General features: G+C 41.6%; 1 protein-coding gene across 1 annotated transcript in view; it reads right to left on the bottom strand.

Annotated features, from left to right (window-relative positions):
- The window catches only part of PIEZO2 (piezo type mechanosensitive ion channel component 2), a 148754-nt gene extending 121514 nt beyond the window's left edge, over positions 1-27240 (bottom strand). The window contains exons 1-3 of the mRNA XM_067699726.1: positions 27117-27240; positions 11220-11430; positions 9771-9984 (exon numbers count right to left, since the gene is read on the bottom strand). Coding sequence (XP_067555827.1) covers positions 9771-9984; positions 11220-11430; positions 27117-27224 — 533 coding nt within the window. The 5' untranslated portion in view covers positions 27225-27240. The remainder of the gene's footprint in view (positions 1-9770; positions 9985-11219; positions 11431-27116) is intronic.
- Between the last annotated feature and the right edge of the window lie 210 nt (positions 27241-27450).

Consider the following 27450-nt stretch of genomic DNA (forward strand, 5'->3'; position numbering starts at 1 on the left):
GAACACAATTGTTAAGAAAACAAAGAAGATTTTTAAAAATGGGTAGAGTATTTTAACAGACACTTCATCAAAAAGATATATGAGCATAAAATCAGCTCATGAAAAAATTCTCAGCCTCACTAGTCATTAGGGAAATGCATTAAATTAAAACCTCAATGAATTGCCTCTACACAACGATTAGAATGCCTGAAATTCAAGAAGATTGACTATACTAAGAGAGGATGAAAAAGAAATGAACCCTTACACTGCAACATGGCTAAATCTCAAAACAACTAGGCATGGGGAAAGAAATCAGACCTGCCTCCCGCCCCAACCCAGGCTAATAATAATATCAACAATAACAATAATAATAATAGTAACATTAAAAAGTATATACTATATGATTCCATTTATATAAAATCCTAGAAAATATAATCTAATCAAGTTAGAGATAGCCATCAGTGGTTACCTGGAGATGGGATGGGAGGAGGCTGAGGGCAGGAGAGATTAAAAGGGGATGAGAAGGGACTTCCCTGGTGGTCCAGTGGTTAAGACACCACCTTCCCATGCAGGGGGTGCGGGTTCAATCCCTGGTAGGGGAACTAAGGCCCCACATGCCGTGGGGTGCGGCCAAAATTATTTTTTAATAAATAAATAATCTTTAAAGTTAACATATATTAAAAAAATGGGGGGGTGATGAGGAAACTCTTGGGATGGACGGGTGTGTTCATTACCTTGATCGTGGTGATGGTTTCACAGGTATGTTTATGTCAAAACTGATCAAATTGTATCCTTTAAATATATGCAGTTTATTTCATATCAATTATACCTCATGAAGGCTGTTAAGAAAAACAATTATACTACTTCCACCAAAAATGAGTAACTAGCAAGTTTATGAAAACCTTTGTCAAATTTTCTCAGAAAAAAGCTTCTTTAGAAGAAACTCTGAAGAGAAAAATCAATGCCTCTTGGTTCCCATTTCCAGAGCTAATCTCTTATCCTTGAGTCAGTTGCTTAGAACTAAAATGAAGATAACAACAGCTGAAGTTACTGCATAAGTAACATTCTGAACTTCAGAAAGCCAAGCGGTTACGAGGTAACATCATTCAGTATATTTATCCTCAAAATACTTTGCAAGTCAGCCAAATTGGCTTATCTACAGTGTAAAAAATTAATGAGGTGTTACTGCATTGAATTAAAATCCAGACCATGAATAAGAATCTTAGCTCTAATAAACAAGATGATCACACTTTCCAATAAACATTTGATAGCAAAATAATTGTTTTGTTCCAAAATGCCCTTTCTCAAAAGATCACTTTAATTTTTCATCAGCTGTTATCTTAACTTGAAGGAATAGTCCTTCTTCCCACAAGAAATTCTACCATCTTTAATTTGCTATTAATTTTTAAGGTTGAAAGCACCTAAATGTACCATCCAGAGATAATCTGTAATATGCTCATTAGTACTAATCATTTGGAGCAAATTTAGAAAAAGTACAACCGCCAAACTATGCCTAATCTCTGTTCCTCTTCATATTTTGATAGACTAAATGTAAAATGAGTCATTTTTTTACTTGGCAAGGTTCACTGGACCCCACTTTATCCTTGAGAGCAGGGACAGCACTTGGGCAGAAGGTCCTGACCTATGGTGACCTGTGCAGGTGAGCTGCTCTGCAGAAATGAAGGCTCCAGAATGAGCCTGACCTGTCAGGTCAGCCAGGGCACCCAGGTCCCACAGAGGACAGGGTGGATCCTCCCTGAAAACCAGACAGAGACCCTTCCTGTCTGGGTAGACGCCCTCAACAGCAAAGGTGAGACACAGGTAGTCAAGGCTGGAATTCTGGAAGGCCAGGTTGGGAGGTTTCAGGTTCTGGTTGGACAGACGTCCAGTGCCAAGGGTCGTCTGCCTGGTGAGAGGCAGTAGCTGCTTTGTACACAATGCCAGGTGTCACCCTGGGATCCTGGGTCAACACCACACCCACTTATGGCCCCAGGTGACCACGAGGTTGTGGGGAATCGCCCAAACGGACTCAGGGGTTCAAGTATTTACTTTCTACCGATTTTCCATTTATCTGTGGAAAGTCAATTTATGTCTCTTGGCTCCTATTTTTTGCCTTTTAGATGAGCACAAATGAACTGGGTCTAACACCTGTCACTTAATCATAAGAATCTTTCCAAAAGGAAACCAAAAGTTTGGTTACTGTTACATCACCTACCAACTGGATAAATTAAACAACCACTGATTACCTGGGGTGTCATCGGTAACAAAAAGAGAAAGTGTTAACCAGTGGGTCCATTTACATTCTTCAGCATTAAGATGACCCGCTTGACATTAATTATCCCCACACTGGACCGCTTTCAGATGAGGTTCTTGCCAACTGGCCTCCATTAAGAACCGTTTCGCCTTTCTGTGCTGTCTGTGTTACCAAAGCTCAGATGGCTCTAATGAGAGGCAACACCGTGGCCATCCTGGGTGAGGCTGCAAACACGCTTAAACAACCTGGATTAGACAGCCACTTACAAAGCCAACTGCAGCCAACGTCACCCAAGGGCTGACTGCCTTGTGTCACTTTCTAGAGGACCCACTGGCTTCTCCAAACTAGAAGCCAGAGACATACAGCATCAGGGCTGTTATGACTCCTGACATATTATTGACATTTTTATGACTAGTATAAAAATAGGGTAAATATAATAAATACTACTGTACTTGTCATGTTTGTTTTTTCACATTTTCCTCATTTGTCACAGAATAGTTAAACAGTGATGCTGGAGTCTGAGGCTTTGCTTTTTCTCTCTTACATTGTTTTAACACTGGAATAAACATAGGGTTTTCCTTCACTAAACATAATGCATTTTCTTATCGTGATTTATTGAAATAGGACATGGAAAGGGCAACATAGGACAAATCGTTGTGTATTTATTTAATAGAAAATGCTGCCTCCATAGGGAATGACCCGAGAATCTCCCCTATTCCTTCCCACAATTCTCGTTCATTTTCAAATTGCACAACTTAAGGTGAAAAAAGCAGCAAGACAACAAAATGAATTTGAGCAAAGAAATCCAACCCGTGACTCCTGTGACTGTTGTAGAGCAAGTTCAGAGCTGTAATGAAAGCCAGTAAGGGGTGATGAGACACGACTTAGAGTTATTCAGTCACACACCCATTTCAGTGCCCACCACGCACAAACATTCACGACTCGGGGTGAGAAGTAAATGTACGGGCTACGTCATTCTCTATGTCGTGATGAGAAAACAGTAGACGTTTGACTCTCCTGTCAAGCCCTCCATCCTGGCCCACATCAGAACTTTCACCTGTACTGTCCAGATAATTGAAGGTGAGAAAACAAAGACCCTGTGCCTTTGGTCCAGGGCTGTTTTTAGATGAGTTCACCTCAGAATTGCTTGCGGTGTCATCTTCACAAGGAAACAGTCAACAGTGAGCTGACAAACTGTTAAAACTGGCTTTTCGTGAAGACATCAATGAGTAGACATTGGTTTACAGCATTCAGTGCATTTCTGCTCACGTTCAGAGCAAGTCAGGTCCACCTGCCTTTGTCCCGTCCTCCACCCAGCGCACCTCCCGCACTTTCGGTGCAGAAAACCCACAGGACACAAGCTGGCTGGGACTTGTGGCTTCATCAGTCTGGCCAACCTCACAAGGAGGAACACAGGTGAGGACTCTGAACACCAGCCCAACACCTTGATCCTTGCCTCCTTGCCTTCAAAATATAAGGTGTTTCCTGTCTACAGAAATTCCCCAGGAAACACAAAACCTTTGGAAGGGGCCACTCTTGGGACTAGCTAAGCCAAGTTTTGTTTAGTCTGCCATTTTTCTTAGGGAGACCTGCCAGAGTAAGTTGGGATTGGGCTCCATTCCATTAAACAAACTGTGTTGAGTGGTATGTTATCTGTCTTATATAAGTTATGTGGATTCGTTTTAAAGCTTTATTTTGCTGGATCAACTTCACAAGAAGGGACACTACATTTTTTATGGTTATAACCATATAAAACCATACGCTCCAGCATTTCAGAATCCTACTCTCACTCCACCTTACCTTCCCATAGGTACGCTCATAACTGTCAAAAAAGAGCCCTGAATTTTGTTTTGGTAAATATGGTCACGCCAGGTCTGTGCACAAACGGGAGGGAATCACTAACTCTCCTCCCCAGGCAGCCCTCCTCCCTGCCCCTCCTCCACGTCCTCCGGGGTCTCCAGTTCACCCCGTCCATTGCTGGTCCCTGCCCACCTTCTCCACGTGCTTCCCTGGCTAGAATGATGGAGAAACTCCCCCCAGGTGCGGGTGCAGTTGGAAGGAAGCATATGATCTCTTGGGGCCCTTGGGCTGAAAGAAGACATCACTCTAGAAAAACACGAGCCCACAGAGGTGTGCCCCACGCAGGTGCGGGATTTGAGGTCACAACACCTGCGTACAGACCAGTGGAGTAGCATCGTGTGGGCCCAGGACCAGGGAAACCTCCAGACCCTCCTGCAGGGCAGAGCATTAACCAGCCCCGTGGAGGCTCCTTTACAACTGAGGACCATGGGTTTGCTTCTTGGTCATCATGAGTTTTACCTAAATTTACAAGTAACCTGGGTGCTCATTACAACGTCACTCAAGAGGGCAAAAATGAGTAATCCTAATCTCCCTGGTCAGAAATTAGGGACTGACTACACTATAAGATAGCTACACAATCAAACACAATCAAACACTTTGCAGGCTATGAAAATCACACTCTAGAAGAACATTTCATAACATGGGAAGATACAGAACTTGCATAAAGCAAGTTATAAAACAGCATGTGCATCACGATTCAAAGTTTGTTTTTAAAAAACACATATATGCATAGGAAAAATGCTGCAAGAATACAGACCAAAAATGAACAGTATTTTGGGGAGTCAGGATTATATTTTTTTCAAGTGTTTTTCCTGATTCTTTATATTTTTCCAAATAATCACCAACAAGCATGTATTATACTAACGATAAATCAATTCAATATTTCTAAAAATAAAGATAGTTCTCATCAAAAAGCCTATTTGAAAGCTTACAAGAAGATAAAAACAACCTGGATTGTTTTGAGGAGAGCCACATCCGAACCTGGACACACGAGCTGGAGTCTCTGTGGTTATGAAATTTGGGACAAACACCTATGCAAGATGACTTTTTTTTCCTGCTTGTTTCCAGTTTGTTTTCTTCCAACTCAGAATTCATTGGTGGAAAGCAATGCATTGAAATTATGCCTTAAGAAAAAGCTATTGTTTAAAATATGTAAATTTTCAAGCTTTCAAGGGCTAAAAGGCAATGTCCTATTGTCACCAAGTAAATGGGGGGAAGACTCTACAATAAGGCAGTGTATATACGTATATGTGATATATATATATATATACATGCACATACACGTATATACATATATATATAAATGTGTGTATATTGCATTGTTTAGCTCAAACTATCTATACTCTGATAAGCAACCCAACTTCTAATGACTCTATGAGATTATAGCAATGAAGCTTTTAAACTTTTTCAAGGTAATTATCTTCAAAATGTTTATAACTTACAGTCATAATTTTGAGACAATCTAAATACAAATAAATATGGTAAGTTGTTAAACTATCAGGACTGCTATTATCCACACCATATGTTGGGAAGTCTGGTTCACCACCTGTTTGGACAGGACTTGTGAGCTAATAATGGTTTTTACATTTTTAAGTGGTTGGGAAAAATCAAAAGAAAAATAATATTTCATGAAATGTGAAAATAGTTTGAAATCCAAAGTTCGGTGTCCACGAAGTTTTGCTGGAACCCAGCCACACACGTTCTTTAAAATCTCATCCAGAGCTGCTTTTGCAATAAAACAGCTTCTGGGAAGAATTACGGCAGAGACCGCAGGCCTGCAAAGTCAAAAATATTTACAGTACTAACTGATCCTGTAAAGAAAAAGTGTTTTCAAAGTGGTTCTGAACATCCTTTGTATTTCCTATCATCAGTCTCTAGATAGCAGAAAAGAGTCTTAAATTGGGGGGTATGGGGAGACTAAGGCCCCACAGAAGATATTTACGTTTCCAATTAAACCACCCCTAAAAGTCAGCCCTTCCAAAAGTACAAAACTTTTTTCTACATGTGTTCAATAAACCAAAAATCAAATGTCTAGAAGAAACTGAAATATTCATTTAATCTAGAACTAATGTCTGTACTGAAATTTTGCATCTATTCACTCTTGCCTAAAATAAATACTGTGTAAATCTGTACCACAAAAAGAGCTTCGCAGTTTCCCCCCAGCTTTATTGAGGTACAACTGACATGTGAAGTTGTAATATATTTAAAGTGGACAGCACGATGATTTGATATAAGTATACATTGTGAAATGTAGTACCTCAGTCAAGTTAACTAACAATCAATCACCTCACATAGTTACTTTTTCTTTTCCTTTCTTTTTTTTTTTTTCTTGGTAAGAATGCTTAAGATCTACTCTCCTAGCAAATTTCAATACAATGTTATTACAATACAGTGTGATTAACCTGCTGTTCATAGATCCTCAGAATTTACTAATCTTATACCTGAAAGTTTGTACCTTTTACCCACCCCTCCCTATTTCCCTCACCCCCCAGCCCCTGGCAACCACCACTCCACTCTCTGTTTCTATAAGTTTGACTTTTGTTTAGATTCCACATATAGGGTGAGATCATACAGTATTTGTCTTTCTCTGTCTGACTTATTTCACTCAGCATAATGCCCTCCAGGTCCACCCACATTGTTGCAAATGGCAGGACTTCCTTCTTTTTTATGGCCGAGTAATATTCCTTATATGTTTATACCAAGCTTTCTTTATCCATCAGTCCATCAATAAGCACCTAGGTTATTGTCTTGTCTCCTCTGTGTTCTGTGTCTATGCAACATTCTTCTCTTTTTAGATGGAATTATGCTTGTTACACCTCCAGGTTAAGCAAACTGGATTTAGAATTAGGTAGACTCTGTGTGTGTGTGTGTGTTTGTGTGTGTGTGTGTGTTGGGTATATCTTTTTTATCTGACTATAAGTGGTTTTAGGACTTGACTCACTTTTTTTTTAGCATTGTACAGAGATAGCCACAAACTAGCTTGTAAGTACTGTGAGTAAGGAGAGTGGGTCACACACACACACGCGCACACACTCCCCGCTTCTTCACATTTACTGTCACATGAAAACTATCTTAGGATCTCCTGGAAGAAGGATGAAATCTCTATTGTCCGCGTGATAACATTATTCATGTTCCTTTAAAATGCAGGTATCTCACTTCAACAAGAAGACGAAAAGCACCTGCACCACCTCGCTGAGCGCATGGAGAGAATCCTCACACTGTTCTCACCAAACCCACAATTCTCTCCTGCCACTTCTGTTCCCCTTTCTTTTTTTCTGGAACTTTCCATTCTGGACTTTTCCACAGAAAAATCAAAGTTAAAATAGGACAATGGATAACCCCATGCCAACCACCTAGTTTAGATCATTTTATTTATTTTTCTCTCATTCTCTTTCTATCTCCCTCTGTGGGTCTGCGGGTCTCTCCCACAATGGTTGCTAAACCAGTAGGAAGTCGCAGACATCCCTAAAGAATTCACCATGTATGTCTAAATTAACAACATTTTCTTGGATATCCACATACAATCACACACCTAAGAGTTAACAGGAATTCTATACTGTCAGCTAATAACCAGTGACTATTGAAATTTCCCCTTTTAACCTCAGAATGCCTCATAGAGATTTGTCGTTGAACAAGGGTGTAATCCAGGGTCAGGCTTCCCATCTGTCTGTGAGGTTTCCTCACTTCTTTAAACTAGAACAGTCCCTGCCCAACTCCCTCCACATACATTTCTTTTTCAGGATACTGATTTTTGAAGAGACCAGATCGTTTCCCTTACAGGTTGTACATTCTGGACTTTGATGATCGCTTTCCTGTGGAGTCATTTATTTATTTATTAATGTTTTTATTGGAGTATAATTGCTTTACAATGGTGTGTTAGTTTCTGCTGTTTAACAAAGTGAATCAGCTATACATATGCATATATCCCCATATCTCTTCCCTCTTGCGTCTCCCTCCCACCCTCCCTATTCCACCCCCCTAGGTGGTCACAAAGCACCGAGCTGATCTCCCTGTGCTATGTGACTGCTTCCCACTAGCTATTTTACATTTGGTAGTGTAGGTATGTCCATATATACACTACCACTCTCTCACTTTGTCCCAGCTTACCCTTCCCCCTCCCCATGTCCTCAAGTCTATTCTCTAGTAGGTCTGCATCTTTATTCCGGTCTTGCCCCTAGGTTCTTTATGACCTTTTTTTTTTTTTTTTAGATTCCATATACATGTGTTAGCATACAGTATTTGTTTCTCTTTCTGACTTACTTCACTCTGTATGACAGACTCTAGGTCCATCCACCTCACTACAAATAACTCAATTTCGTTTCCTTTTATGGCTGAGTAATATTCCATTGTATATATGTGCCACATCTTCTTTATCCATTCATCCGATGATGGGCACTTAGGTTGTTTCCATCTCCGGGCTATTGTAAACAGAGCTGCAATGAACATTGTGGTACATGACTCTTTTTGAATCATGGTTTTCTCAGGGTATATGCGCAGTAGTGGGATTGCTGGGTCGTATGGTAGTTCTATTTTTAGTTTTTTAAGGAACCTCCATATGTTCTCCATAGTGGCTGTATCAATTTACATTCCCACCAACAGTGTATGAGGGTTCCCTTTTCTCCCTGTGGAGTCATTTAAATCATATTTCTATCCTTTATATTTCCTGTAAAGCGAAAGTTAGGTCTAAAGGTTTAACAATATGATGCCATATTCCCCACAATGCATCAAGCCTAGAAGTCTGAAATGTCAAGGGATCCCACCTTGGTAATGTTAGTTTGGATCAATTGGTTAAGGTGTTGACCACCATTGCAAAGGTCTTTTCCCTTTGTAATTAGCAAATAATAATCAGTGAGGTTATACTCCGTCGTTGTTGCAAACAGCCTTCATCCCAGCAACCTCTTTAAGTCGTGGTTTCAGTTTGTGAATAGATCTAAGTATTTCATTAAAAATTGATTGATAAATGGTAATTTTCTAATTCTAGTATTCCTTTCCCTTTCATTAGCTGGTGTCATCCTGTCAAGAAGAGTTTTCCCTCATTAACTGAGAATGGCCTGGAGTTCCTTCTAAAAAGTCGAAGTAAATGCTGGGTTCTTTACCTTTAATTCCCATTTCGTAGTAAGAATTTGGGACAGTAATCACTGACAACTGAAGCAAATTAGATATTTCTCTCTGTCTCCCTGTCTCTCTCTCTCATATACACACACACATCATGGACTCATGCATTTTTACTTTTACATTTTTATAATCATTTGTTTTTGATTAACGATGCTGATAAATGATGCTCAGTTTGTCCTCTGTTTGCCCTTGAGAGCTCCTTACAGCTGATGCTCTGACATGTCCTTATTATCCTTTGCTGTAAAATGTTCTTCCTGGGTCTCTTTCCATGGCTGAGACCATCTGTCTGTCCTTTGCTACAATGAGCAGCTTCCCCTGCCCGCCGTGTCCCAGCAGCACCTCCATCTGAAGCGACACCTCCTCACTCTAGACAGTGTCAGCCAATACATTCAAGGCAGAGCCAGCTTCCCCATCCCTGCCAAACCTGGCTTGACACGTCAATGGGCATCCAGGAGAGCCCCAGCAGATGCACAGTGCCCGGCAGGGTCATAAGGGGGCCCTCCCGAGGGCTCGCGGATTAGCTTACTGAACTGTGAAATGTCTAGCAGTTGATTCCTCTTACCTGGCATAGTAGTCGTTGGGAGGGACTGCTTCTTGGAAGAACTGGAACTGGTACAAATACAGTCCAATCAAGTGTCCCGCAGTGAAGATAGCCAGCAGGACACAGAGACAGCTGAACAGCAAGGGGTCGAAGGTTCGGCACCAGGACCACCAGGTGCACAGACCCAAAAACACAAAGAAGTACACGGACGAGGTCAGAGAGGGCAGCATCATTCCTGAGGAGGGAGAAACGCTAGAGTGAGACACCGCGTAGACGCAGAAACCGTGCGCCTCGCAGGAAACGTCACTATTGGAGATGAAGTGAACTTCCTTCCTATGCTTTTAGTACAATTCATCACACTTTATTGAAAAATCAGAATTAATGCTATTCTTAACATGAAAAAAGTCACATGTAAAGTGAAATTTGTAAATATGGGGAAATACCAGATGATGAAGAAACCCTACCTGTGGCGTTTGGGCCCCGCAAACATCCACTTATTTACTTGCCTGTGTCCATCTATCTACTCTCCCCCGATTCTTCAGGAATACTGTATGTGCACTCTAACTTTCCCCAATACATTTTTTAAAATAATGATTTGCTTTTGTTTGTTTGTTAACTAGGATTCATAATACTACATTCTGTGGCAGCTAAAGTCTCACGAAACCTTTGCCCTGCCTGATGAAATCTGATTTGCACTACCACTAAACGGGGAAATGTAAAACGAGGTAATTCCTTTACAGGTATTTAAAAACTTTGGGGGGAGCAATGGCTTCCCATCAAAATCCTGAGTTACATTTCTCGAGAAATACTATTCACTTTTCCATTTTTTAACTTTCCTATGGAAAAACAGTTAAATTGTTTCATCTCGTGAAATTTCACCGAAGCAGGATGGAATAAAGTTCACAGTACCTCTGGGGCAACGGGGAAGGGGGCGAAGATGGAGATAACGTTTTTATGGAACAAGCAGCCCGCAGCCAACAGCGAGAGGAAGTGAGCGTCTGTGCTGGAAGATTACAATCTAACTCTGGAAGAAAAATAGTCTATCCTGGAGAGTTACATTAAGATTGCTAGTGACTCCATGTAAACAGAAAAGCTTTCAGAGAGCACATGTGCAGCTCTGGACGGGACCACGAAAACTGTCCCTTGTCCCAGATCACCATTCACAGGCTCTGAGGGAGGACAGCAGTTGTCCGGATCGTCACATAGAAAATGATGTCACCTAACAGCTATGGAAGAAGACTGCTTTACGGAGGTTAACAGCAACCATCGAAAAACATCAAACCTAGATCTGAACAGGAAAAGCTACATGTGCGTGTTTGGTTTGTACATGTGGCCAATTTTACAAAAGCTACAGCTATGATTCTGGTGCCACGGAACAGAACTGCTTCCTTCTTTGTTTTCTCTTCAACCCTTCCTTTCATTACTCGCCAGCTCCCTCCTTGTGCTCCACCAGGAGTCGGAGACCCTCACCTGATGAACCCAGTAAAATCGTCACAACCACCTTCCCCGCGGTGGTTATCATGTTGCCAATGAACTCCTTAAGCTTGGAAGCCACAGAGGCCAGCCTGCGGAACAGTTTTAATTTCGTGCTTTCTTCCAAATCGCCTTCAACACCATCTCTTTCCTCTAAATCCTCTTCATAGATCAGTGCCTCTTCTGGGTCTATTTTTCCTCCTCCAGCCTAAATAAATGAAAAACAGAAAACACTGCAGTCCAGAACTCTGTCTATCCACCCAACAGATTATATGGTTTGCAATATACAGGCTAGTCAATGAGGTGAATTTCACAGATCAGGAAAAATTGCAGACAACCACTCAACCACGTTAAGCACCCCCAGGTCTCCAGTTGTCCCTGTGTAAAGCCCAAGGAACTTTGATCTTTCCTGAAAAAGTAAACAGGAATCATCGCTAATCATAGGGTCCCTAACGGCATTTCATCTTACCTACATGAGCTCATTTTTTACAGGCAGAAGAAGAAACTGTCCATTCATAAAGTTAGCTGCTTATGGTTCCTCAAATTTACCGAGCTTGCCACCAAGGTGATGGGAAGTTTGATGAATGTGTCCATGGCTTAAACGGAAAGGATGGGCCAAATCAGCGCTTAGGAAATCCCTTTTCTTTCTGGAGTTTATTTTTGTTCACTATTTTAGGATTTCCTGCCCGTGGGAGGATGAGTGGTCCCAGCTACTTGGCTAAATAAACAGTCGCTTCCTATCTTATCCTTTTAGAGAATCGTGCACCAGTCCAATCCCAGGCCATTCAGGACCTCAGGACCATCACTAGAGATTCAGGAAGGAAACACATGTACAGCACATACACATACTTCCATGGATTATTTTATTTTTTAAACATCTTTATTGGAGTATAATTGCTTTACAATGGTGTGTTAGTTTCTGCTGTACAACAAAGTGAATCAGCTATATGTGTACATATATCCCCATATCCCCTCCCTCTTGCGGCTCCCTCCCACCCTCCCTATCCCACCCCTCTAGGTGGTCACGAAGCACCGAGCTGATCTCCCTGTGCTATGCGGCTGCTGCCCACTAGCTATCTGTTTTACGTTTGGTAGTGTATATATGTCCATGCCACTCTCTCACTTTCTCCCAGCTTACCCTTCCCCCTCCCCATGGATTATTTTAAACTGGGTATCCTGTGGGGTCTTTTTGTTTGTTTTTAAAGAACACATAAGAATGTTTTGGCTAATTACAATCTTATCCTGGAAGGATTAGATTTTTTTAAAGGAATTATAAATATAAACCATCACCTTAAGACAAAAGGAGCCGGTTTTAGACGCATGAAACTTTGCTTGCATTCACCCCAGGCTGACAGGCTTCACCCTGAAAAGACCGCAGCTGTCTGCAGAGCCAGAAGGATCCTTAAGCCCAGATCAGACATGGAGCCGAGGCTTAGGGAGTAGAGCCTGGCTGCTCCATTTCCCCATTTTAAAGGTTCTTTCTTTTTTAAATTTTTTTATTGAATGAAAGATTCTTCAAATTCTATAGTGCTTTACAACTTTCAAAAGTTTCACGCACATGGTTTCATATAATTCCATAGCAAGCCTTTTCCCCCACCCTTATATTGCCCCTCCCCCCTTCCCTCTTCCCACTGGTAACCACTAGCTTGTTCTCTATATGTGTGTGGTCTGCTTCTTTTCGATTTATCCACTAGTTTGTCATAGTTTTTAGATTCCACATATAGATGATAACACACAGTACTTATCTTTCTCTGTCTAACTTATTTCACCTAGCATAATGCCCTTCAAGTCCATCCATGGTGCTACAAACGGCATTATTTCATTCTTTTTGATGGCTGCGTAGTATTCCATTGCATATATATACACCACATCTTCTTTATCCACATCTTCTTTATGTCAATGGGCATTTAGGTTGCTTCCATACCTTGGCTATTGTAAATAATGCTGCTATGAACACTGGGGTGCATGTATCTTTTCGAATTAGTGTTTTTGGTTTTTTCAGGTATATATATATATACTTTCTTGATACACTTAATTCAGATATTACATAATATTCACTGCTGGTGTCTGAAGCTCCATCTGTGCACCAGCTCACTGCAGGAAGCCAGGCACAGGAGACGGGTACACAGCTCAGTACGTGCTGTTTGCCCAGGTGGGTACAGACCACTCGGGACTTACATTGGCTGTTGATGAAGCCAAGGCTACAGGATGCATCCCCTCCCCTACATACACACACACACAACACACATACGTCCACACACACACACACATACACGATCCACACACACAACACACACATACACAGAGACACACATATACACAGAGACACAATACACACACAACACACACATACATATACAAAGACACACAGAGATACACACAGAGACACACACGCAACACACATATGTACACACACAATACACAGAGACACACACATACACAATACACACACAACACACAATACATATACAGAAACACACACATACCTACACACAACACAGACACACACATACACACACAGGGATTTAATCCCAGGCAATTCAAGTTCACATACCCAAAATGGGTTTTGCATTCTACTGTATTCCATCACAGCACATTTGTACTTTTTCTGGAAGGAGAAAGAATGTTTCAGGCTTATGCATTAAGATTTTTCTATCTGTTCAGAGCTCAGTATGTACCAGTGTCTCTAGTAAGAGACAGAGCCCCACACATGTAAACAAGTAAAAAAATTAACAGCTAAATATCTCACAGCAATAAATGCTATTCTGAGAATTAAAATAGGGTGATGTGATTGCGAGTGTCAGGGCAGCTATTTTAGATTCTGAGGTCTGGGAGAGCCTCTCTGAGGAGGTGACATTTCAGCTGAGATCTGAATGTCACAGAGTCACCAGCCATGTGAAAATTCTAGGCCAGAGCCTTCCAGGCAGTGGCAAGGGCTGGCTGAGCCTCCATGGTGTGTCCCCAGACCCACTCCCTCCTCCCCCTTCTCCTCGTTGTCAGCAGATACCCCTATGTCCTGCCTCACAGAGACAAGAGGGCTGAGCCCCAGCCAGTGCACCAGCCCACCCCCTGCAGCAGGTGCTCATGGCCCCCTCCTGGGACGGTGGATGAGCTGCAGGTGCTGGGGCACCTGGGAGAAGGACAGCCCACCACCCTCCCCTGCCCCGCATCACCCGTTTGGGAGTTTCAAAGTGAAAGTCTCCAAGAGTTGGCTGGATGCATGGCGGCACGTCCCCGACACTTGAACCCGCTCTAACAGGACTTTGATGACCAACTACTCCACCCAATGAGGGGAACAACAAGATCTGTTTCACAGGGTGCCTCCAGTGGCTGCAGGGGGAGGGCAGGGGGATCCCACAGCCAGGAAGCTGTTCTGATGGAGGAGGGGGCAGGGAATGGAGCTGAAGGGCGTTCGTGTCTTGGCCGAATGTCTTGGAGGTCGAGTCAGCAGAACTGATTGGTAAATTTCACGTGGAGGGAGGAGGGGTGGAGGAGAATCAGAGGTAGTTCCTGTGCTGTTGTTGTCTTTGCTGATGAGATCAGGACAGCCAGGAGTGGAGCAGGTGGGGGAATCCAGTTCTGAGATGAAGGTGTCACGGGGGCAGCTAGTGTAGGATTCTGGAGTGTGGAGAGGTCTACCTGAGGTTCACTGCCAAAGTCAGGGGTCTGATGAGGTGACCTGGAGAGAACATAGAGGTGCCCACCTGTCGGAGCTGCCACACCTGGGACCAGTCTGTCTCTCCAACCTGATCCTCATCTCTTGACCCAGAAACATCACATGCAGGGAACCACATGGAGAACCCAGAATCCACAGGTTCTTTGCCTTGGGATGTGCTGTCCCCACCCCACGGGAGCCCTTGCCCAGTGTCCAAGGCCCCGGCTCCCAGGCCAGCCTTCCTTCAGCTTCTCCATCTCCCAAAGCTGAGTTGCTGTGGGGACCAAGCTGAGTTGCTGTGGCACTCACGGAGCTATGGCACTCACGGAGCCTTCCACGTGGGGCATCTGTTTCTTAGTACCTCCCGCACAACAGGTGGGTGACACACTAAAAATCCCTCCTTGAGGAAGGAAGTTTGTCCAAAACCTTCAGTTCCCGTACTTGAACGAGGAGACAGAGAGAGAGAACACAGGTAGAGGCGCCTGGTCCCAGTCAGAAACACACTCCTAACTTTCGTAATAAATGACTGACTGCTCAGTTATGGAATTGCTGCGGATGTAGATGAAATCAAATAGAAATCTCTGGTCAAGAACCTTCGTGAGCTCAGACAAATGCATTCCCCTGACCTCTCTCGGGTGGGACTGGGGCCCCTGTGATTTTATAAACATACCAGCGTACTTGAGGTTTTCCAGCATTTTTGTACCGGAATCCCTGGGGCTTTCAGTTAAAAAACACTTTTTAAACCTGCCAAGCTGAGAGGGAGCCGAAAGTGAGCCCCTACCGTCCAGGCCGGTGCCAGAACTGCCATTAGCCACATCAGGCTGGGTTGGTAACAGGCTGGCTTTGTCCCCAGAACAATCCACACGTGCAGTGTAAACCCCGACGCCCTGGAAGCGCCTCAGCTCACCTACCATATTTACCAACGAACAGCCTTAGTCGCTGGAGTTGTAATCTGTCCCTGTGTCGGAACCCAACTTGGTTCTGGCCTTGGAGCTAAGGAGGAGCAGCTGTAAATAAAGGTTTATCCCCCTGGTTCCTGAGCTCTCGTAGTAATGAAAGACAAAGAGGCCCTTTATAAACTTTAAAAAGCCAAATAAAATATTACCTATCAGTGTGGCCCAGCTCAAAGCCTACAACTTATCTGAAGCATTGTAAGTGCTTTAAGGCATCTTCTTCAAAAGCCCCTGACTTCGAAACACACCAAATGTGCTAAGGTAGCATCTCATTTCGCGTGAGGATGCGCCCAGTGCCACAGAGTCAACTGTGTGAGAGGCCACGGCTCCCCGAGCCTGGACAGGGCCTCCTAGTCTCACCCCACCACTGCGCCCCACCCTGCAGCCCTGCCCCAGCAGTCACAGCATTAGCTGTTATTCCCACTCAATTCTGGACCAGGAAGACACCATCGATTACTTTCAGTAGAACCCAAACATCATGTTTCCTTATCTCCAAGCACTAAACAATTCAGCCTGGGTTGGACTAAATTCCAAGAATCACCTGGGAATCTTTAAGAGGACAGATTACCAAGCTCCACCTCAAACTTCCTACATCAGAAATTCTGGGAGTGAATCCCAGGAATCTGTCTGATTAAAGAGCTGCACAAGGTGATTTGGAAGCAACCAGCCTGGAATCCATGCCCTTGCTGACATCTGCAACCTTGGACCAACTCATCCTACCTGAAAATACTGTGTTTGAGTCGTATGCTAGGCAGACTCCATTAATTGGAAAATATATTGAAATAATTTATCTGTGGAATCTCTTTCTGATTTCAGCCAACCTTTAGATGTTAGACCAGAAATTCTCATGCCATGGAAGCCATTTTCCTCTTCCTCTTGGGTAAAACCAAGCTATTAAAGACATTTCGATGGGAGGGTATCAGAGTCACAGATAATGAGCCACGAGATCCTGGAGGCAAAGGGAACATTTTTCTAAGATGTCAGAGTTGTTTAGCTAACAGTTTATCTCACAGAGTGGGTTCATCTCAACAGAAGAGCCCAAGGAAGGAATAGGCCATGATGTGAGTCATCGCAGAAGAGGAGCAAGTCTCACCCATAGCATCCTCGTGGACACAAGCAGCCAGATAGAGCCCGGGAGCCGTGCTGGTGTGGGGTCACGTGCGTTATGTAAGCCTAACGTGACCGCATTGCACAGACAAAGCCAAAAGTTTGTTCTGTTTCTGCGCTTGTTTTAGGAAGATTATTTTTCCAAACGTATAAGAGCAGTTAAATCGTTCCTTGTTCCATGTGGAAAAGTGAGTATAGAGATGTATGCTTTCAACCACCTCCTACAGAGCAATAAAAGTTTAATAAGGGACAAGCAAAGACACACTGAATTAGCAGGCAGTGACCCGCTGGGTGAGCCAGGACTGCAGGCCTGGGGAGCTTTAATAAAATCAGGTCTGGTGCCACTGTATGTTTGCCTGCCTCCCAGAGATTCTGACCGAATGGGTCTGGGATGGGCCCTGCACCTGGACCTTTACACATTCCCAGGTCAAAGGCAGTTCAAGGTGGTGGTGAAGGAGGAGCCTGAACTCACCTCCTCCCGTGGACACGACAAATATGCAGCTACACATGGATCAATTTCCCCTGAAAAGAACCTGAGAACTAGCTGAACACCTGGTCCCCAACAGAGGATAGAAAGGGCCACACCCAGACAGGCAGGGGAGGCATGTGGTCTCACTCACCCTAAAGCCAGTGAAATGACAGCAGTGTGACACGTACTGAGACTGTATGTAAAGGAGAGTCATTCATAAATCCAAAGGCATCAGCTGGAGGGGTGGGGGATGGTGGAAACACTCCCCAGAGCCAGAGGTGCCATTGCGCTCCCCACCTAACCTGCTGGAGCAGGCAGGTGAGCTCAGACACAGGGTTGAGCGATTGTAGCACTACCCTGCCGACCTGCTGAAGCCGGAGAGCTCCAGTGGCTGAGGTGGCTGGGCACGAGTGGTCTTGGCATCCTCCCGCTCCTGCCTTTAAGCTGACACACGCACACAGACAGGGCACTCTCCTCTGCATTGCTGAAGCTGTGGGCACACAGTCAAGTCATTTTCCTGCTGCCTTCCCAAAGCAAAGGACCAAGCCTGGCCCCCACACTCTGCAGCTGAAGCCAGCAGGAGCATACAGTCCAGATAGAGACACAACTTGATTGCCTGGCCCTGGTGGCCAATGGGGCTGGAGACCCTGAGCTCCACTGGAGCAATCGGAAAGAGAGCTCTTGTCAGGCCACCACCCCCAGGGCACTGCACATATAGCAGGCAAACACAACCCCTGGCTTCCTTTGAAAAAGGCCCATTCATGGAACCTGGAGCCTCAGGTTTCTTTTGCGCCTAGAGGCTAAGGAAGGGTTCCCAGGGAAGTAAGCAGAATGACAACAGCCTCATACCCCCTTGGCCTCACTACAGCTCAATGAGACTTCCTAGGAAGGAGCTTGTGCACTCCTCAAGAGTCCCGATTTTTGCAACTGTCGCCCAGAGGACACATCCAGATCTCCACATCTGGAAAACAGCAGGGATTACAATTGTGGCCCCGCAGGACTGTATATATCTGCATACTTTAGAAGTTGTTGCCTGAGAGACTGGCTTCCAATCAGACTAAGTGCTAAATGAGAGTCCTCCCCTCAGAACACTGACAGGTCCTGACACACCCTCAACAACAGGGCCATATCAAAAACTACAAAGATTCGAGAGACCACCAAGAGCTAAGGCAGGGTTGAACAAGAAGGGTCATCCCTACGCAAGGCCACACCTTCAAGACTGAGAGGCAGCAGTTTTGCCTACTACATAGAAACAGTCAGCAAAATGAGGAAATATGTTCCAAAAAAAAAAAAAAGCAAGAGAAAACCTCAGAAAAAGACCTTAATGATATGGAGATAAGTAATCTACCTGATAAAGAACTGAAAGCAATGGTCATAAAGATGCTCTCTGACCTCAGGAGAAGAATGGATGAATACAGTGAGAACTTCAACAAAGAGCTGAATATATTAAAAAAAGAACCAATCTGTGCTGAAGAATACAATAACTGAAATGAAAAATACATGAGAAGGAATCAAAAGCAGATTCGATGACAGAGAAGAACAGATTGGCAATCTGGAAGACAGGGTAGTGGAAATCATCCAATCAGAAGAAAAGAAAAAAAAATTTTTAATGAGGATAGTTTAAGGGACATCTGGGACAACATCAAGTGCACTAACATTTACATTATAGGGGTCCCAGAAGGAGAGGAGAGAGAAAAAGGGGCAGAGAACTTATCTGAAGAAATAATGGCTGAAAACTTCCCAAACCTGGGAAAGGAAACAGACACCCAGTTCTAGAAAGTGCACAGTCCCAAACAAGATGAACCCAACAAGATCCACACTAAGACACATTATAATCAAAATGTCAAAATTAAAGATAAAGACAGAATTTTAAAAGCAGTAAGAGAAAAACAACTGGTTACATATAAAGGAACCCCCATAAGACTACTGGTGGATATTTCAGCAGAAACTTTGCAGACCAGAAGGGAGCAGCACGATACATTCAAAGTGCTGATAATAAAAACCACAACCAAGATTACTCTATCCAGCAAGGTTATCACTCAGAAGTGAAGGAGACATAAAGGGTTTCTCAGACAAGCAAAAACGAAAGGAGTTCATCACTAAACCAACCTTACAAGGTATGTTAAGGGGTGATTTTCAACCTGAAAAGTAAAGGCCTTAACGAGAAATAAGAAAACATGTGAAAGAGAAAAGTCTCTCTGGTAAAGGCAAACATATAGTAAAGTTAGTGGATGAAACACTTCTAAAGCTATTATGAAGGTTAAAAGGCAAAAGTAGTAAAATCAACTGTAACTACAATGAGTATTTAAGGAATACACAAAATAAAAAGATGTAAAATATAACATAAAAAGCATAAAATGTGGAGAGGGGAGTAAAAATGTAGTGCTGTCAGAATGTATTCAAACCTAAGTGACTATCCACTTAAAATAGATTGTTTTATACAGATTGTTATATGTGAGCCTCATGGAAACCAAAACCCAAAACCTTTAAATAAATAGACAAAAAATAAAGGGAAAGGAATCCAAACATAACACTAAAGAAAATCATAAAACCACAAGGGAAGAGAACAAGAGAAGAAAGGAACAGAGAAAGTTTACCAAAGGGAAAAAAAAAATATGAGAAAACAACGAACAAAATGGCAGAAGATACCTATCAATAATTATTTTACATTACTTTAAATGTCTAAATTCTCCAATCAAAAGATACAGGGTGGCTGAATGGATAAAAAAACAAAAGACTCACTTCAGATCTAAAGACATGCATTGGCGGAAAGTGAAGGCATAGAAAAAGATATTTCATGCAAATGGAAATTTTTTAAAAAGCTGGAGTAGCAATATTTAGATAAAATACACTTTAAAACAGAGACTGTAAAAAAGATGAAGAAGGGCATTACATAATGATAAAGGGATCAATACAACAAGAGGATATAACATTTGTAAACATGCACCCAACAAAGGATCATGTAAATTTATAAAGCAAATATTAACTGACATAAAGGAAGAAATTAACAGTAATACAGTAATAGTAGGGGACTTTAATACCCCATTTGCCTCAATGGATAGATCATCCAGACAGAAAACCAATGACACATTATGCCAGATGGAAAATAGATATCCAAAACTGCAGAAAACATATTCTTTTCAAGTGCACATGAAACTTTCCCCAGGATAGATCACATGCTAGATCAAAAAACAAGTCTCAATAGATTTAAGAAGACTGAAATCATATCAAGCATCTTTTCCAACCACAAAGGTAAGAAACTGGAAGTCAATTATGAGAAGAAAACTGGAAAAAACACAAACGTATGGAGACTAAACAACATATTACTAAGCAATCACTGGGTCAATGAAGAAATGAAGAGGAGATTTAAAAAAATACCTGAGACAAATGAAAATGGAAACAATTTTCCAAAATCTGTGGGACACAACAAAAGTCGTTCTAAAAGGGAAGTTCATAGTGATACAGGACTATCCTGGTAAACAAGAAAAATCTCAATTAAACAAACTAACCTCACACCTGAAGAAACTAAAAAGAGAAGAACAAACAAAACCCAAAGTTAGTAGAATGAAGAAAATAATAAAGATCAGAATGGAAATAAACGAAATAGAAACTAAAAAACAATAGAAACGATCAGTGAAACCAAGAGCTGGTTCTTTGACAAGATAAAGACAAGTGCTAAATCTTTAGCCAGTCTCACCAAGAAAAAAAGAGAGCGGGCCTAAATAAATAAAATCATAAATGAAAGAGGAGATGTTACCACAGAAATACAAAGGATCATAAGGGACTACTATGAACAATTATATGCCAACAAATTGGACAACTTAGAAGAAATGGACAAATTCTTAGAAACACATAACCTTCCAAAACTGAATCATGAAGAAACAGACAATATAAAAAGACCAAATAATAGTAACAAAACTGAATTAGTAATTAAAAATCTTCCAACAAACAAAAGTCCAGGACCAAAGAGCTTCACAGAGGAAATCTATCAAACATTTGAAGAAGAGTTAATACTTATGTTTCTCAAACTATTCCAAAACATTGGTGAGGAGTGAATGCTTCCAAACTCATTTTACAAGGCCAGCATTACCCTGATACCAAAACCAGACAAAGAGGCCACAAGAAAAAATTAGAGGCCAATATCTCCAATGAATATAGATGCAAAAATATTCAATAAAATATTAGCAAACCAAATCCAACAATACAGTAAAAGGATTACACACCATGATCAAGTAAGTTTTATTCCAGAAATGCAAGGATGGTTCAACATCCACAGATCAATCAACAAAGAATAAAAATCATATGATCATCTCAATAGATACAGAAAAAGCACTCAACACAACTCAACGTCTGTTTACAGTGAAAACTCTCAACAAAATGGGTATAGAGGGGACATACCTCAACATAACAAAAGCCACATATGACAAACCCATAGCTAGCATCATACTCAACAGTGAAAAGCTGAAAGCTTTTCCTCTAAGATCAGGAACAGGATAAGGATGCCCACTCTCATCACTTTTTTTACACACAGTGTTGAAAGTCCTAGCAACAGCAATTAGGCAAGGAAAAAAAAAAGATATCCAAATTAAAAAGAAGTAAAACTGGCACTATTTGCCCATGGCATGATACTATATATAGAAAACCCTAAAGACTCCACCAAAAAACTATCAGTACTAATAAATTAAGCAAAGTTTCAGTATACAATATACAGAAATTTGTTGCATTTTTATACACTAATAACAAACTATCAGAAAGAGAAATTAAGAAAGCAATCCCATTTACAACTGCATCAAAAAGAATAAAATACCTAGGAATAAATTTAACCAAGGAGGTTAAAGACTTGTACTCTGAAAACTATAAGACATTGATGAAAGAAATTGAAGATGACACAAATAAATGGAAAGATATACTGTGCTCAAGGGTTGGAAGAATTAGTATTGTTAAAATGTCTATACTACCCAGAGCAATATACAGATTCAATGCAATCCCTACCAAGTAGCAATGGCATTTTTTACAGAACTAGAAGAATCCTAAAACTTTTATGGAACCACAAAAGACCCCCAATAGCCAAAACAATCTTGAGAAAGAACAAAGCCAGAGGTATCATGCTCCCTGATTTCAAACTATATTATAAAGCTAGAGAAATCAAAACAGTATGGTACTGGCACAAAAACATACACATAGATCAATGGAACACAATAGAGAGCCCAGAAACAAACCCACCCATTTATGGTCAATTAATCTATGACAAGGGAGGCAAGAATATACAATGGAGAAAAGACAGTCTCCTCAATAAGTGGTGTTAAGAAAACTGGACAGTTACATGCAAAAGAATGAAACTACTCTCACACAGTATGCAAAAATAAATTCAAAATGAGTTAAAGCCTCATCCCACCCTATACTTGGCACAGTGCTCCAAGCAGAGATCAGGCTCCGGAAAAAAGTTCTGATTGGAGTTAGGAACAGACAGATGGATGGGAGGATGGGAAAGGAAAGTGGTGGGTTCCAGGGTAGGTACAGCACTGCTCAACCTTTTGACATTTTAATAATAAAGACATGCATTTTCTTTGCATCTTAGTTCATCACAAGTAATTATTTGGGTCCTGAAACTTTCAGGACTCTTTTAGGCAACAGGAAGGGTCTGTGCACCCTTAGAACTGTGGCTTTTGTCATCACTCCCTGAATTCTTCATTTCTACAGGGAGCACAGCAGTCAGAAGAGCTAAATTTAGCTGGTTCTCATAAAAGAAAACGGGTGGTTCAGGGCCAGTAATAATCTCTATAACCAAAGACAAACAGAGACGGATGACCGTGTCTTTGTGCTTGAAAGCCAGGATGTAGAAAACGTAAAGCAGGTGACTCTGGACTAGATCTCAGGTGGGAACTGAGCAGATGCCTAATTAAAAGGTGACAATAAAGAGATTGATTTCCTCCATTCTTTGTTTCTTGCTCTTAAAAAAAGAGTAACTTGAGCTTCAAAGTTGAAGCTTGACGTGCAGCCCAGCTGGTCATTTTCTGGGCCAGATGTTACAGTAGACTAATGAACGTTAGGTATTAGAAAGGAGGGTGCAGATTTGAGGTTCCGAAGGAATTTCCAAATAACATTATCAGGATCTAAATGTTACATCACTGAATTTTTAATGGATGGGCAATGATTTATACTGGAATATTCTTTATATCCTTCATGTTTGATTTGTCAGACTATTTAGAAGATGCCTCTTGAAGCAGACTAAGTTGAGACTAAAATTCCTACTTGAATAAAGATTTAATTTATCATAAATTTAGTTCAATAGTATATTAAACTATTATCTGTTTCAAAAAAAATAAGGCCTGAAATCTCGTTAAATAGCTAGAAAGACCTAGAAGTATATAAATACACAGATGTTATCAGCTTGCTAAAATTACTGATGTAATTGGTGTTTTATCGCACAGATAACCTTTCTACACAATCTAATTTTCATAACACAATTTATTTTTTTAAAGGCTTAAGAATCAGAATCTTTTTCCCAGTTATGATTTGTCGATCTGCTTCCGAATTAAAATGAATGAATAAACAAGACCACAGATACGTCAGCTGGAAAAGAACATTTTATGGCACTTGGGGAGTTAGTTCTTGACTGAGGTCTGCTCTCTGTAAAATTCAAGAACAGGGGCAAAGCCTCCCACCCATGCCCCCTGGGGATTTTTAGGGGGAATTCTTGGGTTTGTGATGCCCTTTAAAACAGCAAACTTGAGCCTCATTAACAAGTCCACGAAGATTAGGGAAGACTCCTGAGCCTTCTCCAGGAATTAGTTGCTACTTTGAAACCATGCTAGATTTGAAAAGGAATTCTCCCAGGCACCAGAGGATTGATTAATCTGCCATTTCTCCACTGAGATAAATGAAGGAAGAAGGAACGCCAGCAAACACTATCCTTTCAAAGGATCCTTGGGACTTCCCTGGTGGCGCAGTGAAGAATCCGCCTGCTAATGCAGGGGACACGGGTTTGATCCCTGGTCCGGGAAGATCCCACATGCCGCTGAGCAACTAAGCCCATGTGCCGCAACTACTGAGCTTGCACTCTAGAGCCCACAAGCCATAACTACTGAGCCCATGTGCCACAACTACTGAAACCCACGTGCCCTAGAGCCCTTGCTCTACAACAAGAAGCCAATGCAATGAGAAGCCGGTGCACCACAACAAAGAGTAGTCCCCATTGGCCGCAACTAGAGAAAGCCCGTGCACGCAGCCAAAAAAAAAAAAAAAAGCCAGGAATTAAAAAAAAAAAATTCAAAGGATCCTCAAAAACCAAGCAATCTAGAACACAAACGCCAAGATTTACAAGTAGCAGGAAGTATGCTAGGGACTTCAAAATAAAACAACTTGTCTTGCTTATTTCTCCTGGCCATGTATTTCTATTCTTTTCAGACTCTAGCTAGATGGTTCCCCAGTAAGATTTCCTCCTGGATTCATCTCAGAAGATTGACTCTAGCCTGCTCCCCTGGGCCATCTGGGGGCTGGAATGTACTAAGACAATGGAACTTAATATCTAAATTAGACCCAAACAAACTTAACCGAGAGGGAAATCAACCTCATAATAACGATATTTAGTATTTTCAAAGCCCCAATAAATAATGTTTAGAGTAGCTACCCCTCTTTTCCTTATTGTTAAATAATGTCATCAATAATATATAGGGCACAGATATTTAAACAACTTTCAAATGGGAGAGAGGTACCATAAGCCTGTCTTGGAGAACCGAGGGGAATCAGGAAGGAAACATGATTTTAGAATTAGTCAATGATATCGTGTCTCTTCTTCACCAGATGTGTGATCTTCACCTTAACCTAACATCCCTTATCTTCCATAGGTCAGAGTAGGTTTTCCTAGTTTTATAGCAAAAGAGAGTTTGAATTTGGAGACAGAAGTCCTTTTTATAGGAAGCTTTATAATTCAGTCATGGTTGTCTGTTACTAAAGGCACAGACGGGATTCTTTTACCAAGTGGGATGGCCTCAAACTCACCCTCCAACTTAGCTTTCTTTCATTCTACAAGACTCTGAATTTGAAATTTCTGAGATTGTTCTACTGCCTCTCAAACTGGAGAAGAGCAGAGGGAGAGCGGGTGCCCTTTATTATTAAGTCCTCACAACAATCTCTGCTTTGCAGAAAAAGAGAATAAACAATTTTTCCAACATCACACAGCCACCTTAGGTGGCTTCCAAGTCCGACTTTAGAGTCCACTCAATTCCCAGTAAATATCCTTTACACTCCATCTATAATATGAGGATAACTGAAAATCAACCTCACTTTATAAATAATAATAATGAAAAACCCTAAGTCTGGAGAGCTTGAGTTAATGGATTTATTTTCACTGAACCTGGAAAATTTGGGGTCATTATTTAAGCCAGCTGATTTTCAAAACTGTAAATATTATAAAATAAATTTCAAATGTAAAAATGGATCTTAAAAATTTAAATTGTCATATAATTATAAAGCCAACCAGAAGAAAAAGCACCTTCATAGTTTTATCTATTTTCAGGACACCAAAAAGTGTTGTGTAGTTTGCAAACTTGAATACAAGAGATGGGTAGTTATTACCTTGCTATAATTAATTTTTACACCATGTACCTTTTTGAACATTTGTCTTAAAAACAGTAGAATATGGATATGCAATGTGATTGTATATCTTTTACCCATAAGGATTTTAGGCAATAACATCATTTCTAGTCTGCAGAGGTTAATTGAATCATATTCACTCTTTCTTCGTTGTTGTATTTCTGATAAGTATACAAGGTAAATTGCTGCTTCTTTGAAGCATGTACATCATCTGCTGTAACTGAGAATTTTCTTCCTTTGATGGCTTCGTGGTTATCATTCTCAATACAAGTAATTTCAAGTAACTTCAGTTTTATAGGTTTAATTTCTTGCCAAAGCTTAGGAATGAAATATTTGGTACTTGTGTCTTATGTCAAATGTCCAAATGTATTCTTTTAAGGAAATTTTTTCACTGTAAATTTCATCTTTCAATTACCAAATCAATTACTTTTTAAGTCAATGTCACCTAGACTCACATAACAAAGTGCAGTTATTAGAACAAACAGGTCAGGGACAGAGTGACAGCTGTCTCACGCCAGAATGCTCCCATTCACCACGGAGTGAAATCTGATGTGTCCCCTGGTCCAGATAAAAACTTAGCTAAAAACGCACATACATTTTACTCATTCTTACACTCTTCCAAATGCATATATTTTTTCTCTGGAGGGCTTTAAAAATACCTCGATGGAAGCATGTGGAGTTAACACACTGACTCGGGACAGCAAGGTGCACAGACTGGAAGCCTCCTTCAAGGTAGAATTAATTTTTTTCTCTTACAACTACCAGGTGTTACTTCTCTAAGAGCATTGCAGTAATGAAGGTATCTAGACCATAGGCTACGATACAAATTTGAAAGGTTCCCCATCTGAATTAAGGGCAGATGACAGTGAAGAGACACAGGCTCAAGCCCAGGCCCTTAGGGGACGATGCCTCTCGCAGGGCAGCCCTCATGGTCTCCGAACTTGTCTCCTCGTGGCCCAGGCATGGGTGAGCATGCCCACACGAGGGTGTGTCAAGTAACCGCCCAGCACGGGAGGGCATGAAGCACAGTGCATATCTCACTATTACACTGTCACAACCTACCAAGGTCAAGGCCCCAGAAATCAAAGAAGGAAGAGGCACAAAGTCACGTTTACCGATTCTTCATTCTCAAACTCCAGGTTATACTGCGCTGCTTCTTCAGTCACTGGTTTCTGAACGATGTTCCTACAGACCAGCCAGATGGTCAGACTGGCTATGAACATGCCGACGTCAGGCACAAACACTCGGATCCCGTTGCCAGCATCAGCTCCCTTTAAGCTATGGAGGGGAAAAAAGCAGGGGGCGGGGGGTGGAGAGGAAATTTAGTTGTTTTTATGTTGCTATGGTTAAACCATCATAAAGTATGCTTAAATCTTCTTAATGATTTAAAATAAAGAATGCTCAGTTTCTGCCCAGAAGGTACCAGAAAGCTTTTCACCAACCCCGATC

Source organism: Pseudorca crassidens, chromosome 12 (assembly GCF_039906515.1).
Source record: "Pseudorca crassidens isolate mPseCra1 chromosome 12, mPseCra1.hap1, whole genome shotgun sequence".
NCBI classification, from domain to species: Eukaryota; Metazoa; Chordata; class Mammalia; order Artiodactyla; family Delphinidae; genus Pseudorca; species Pseudorca crassidens.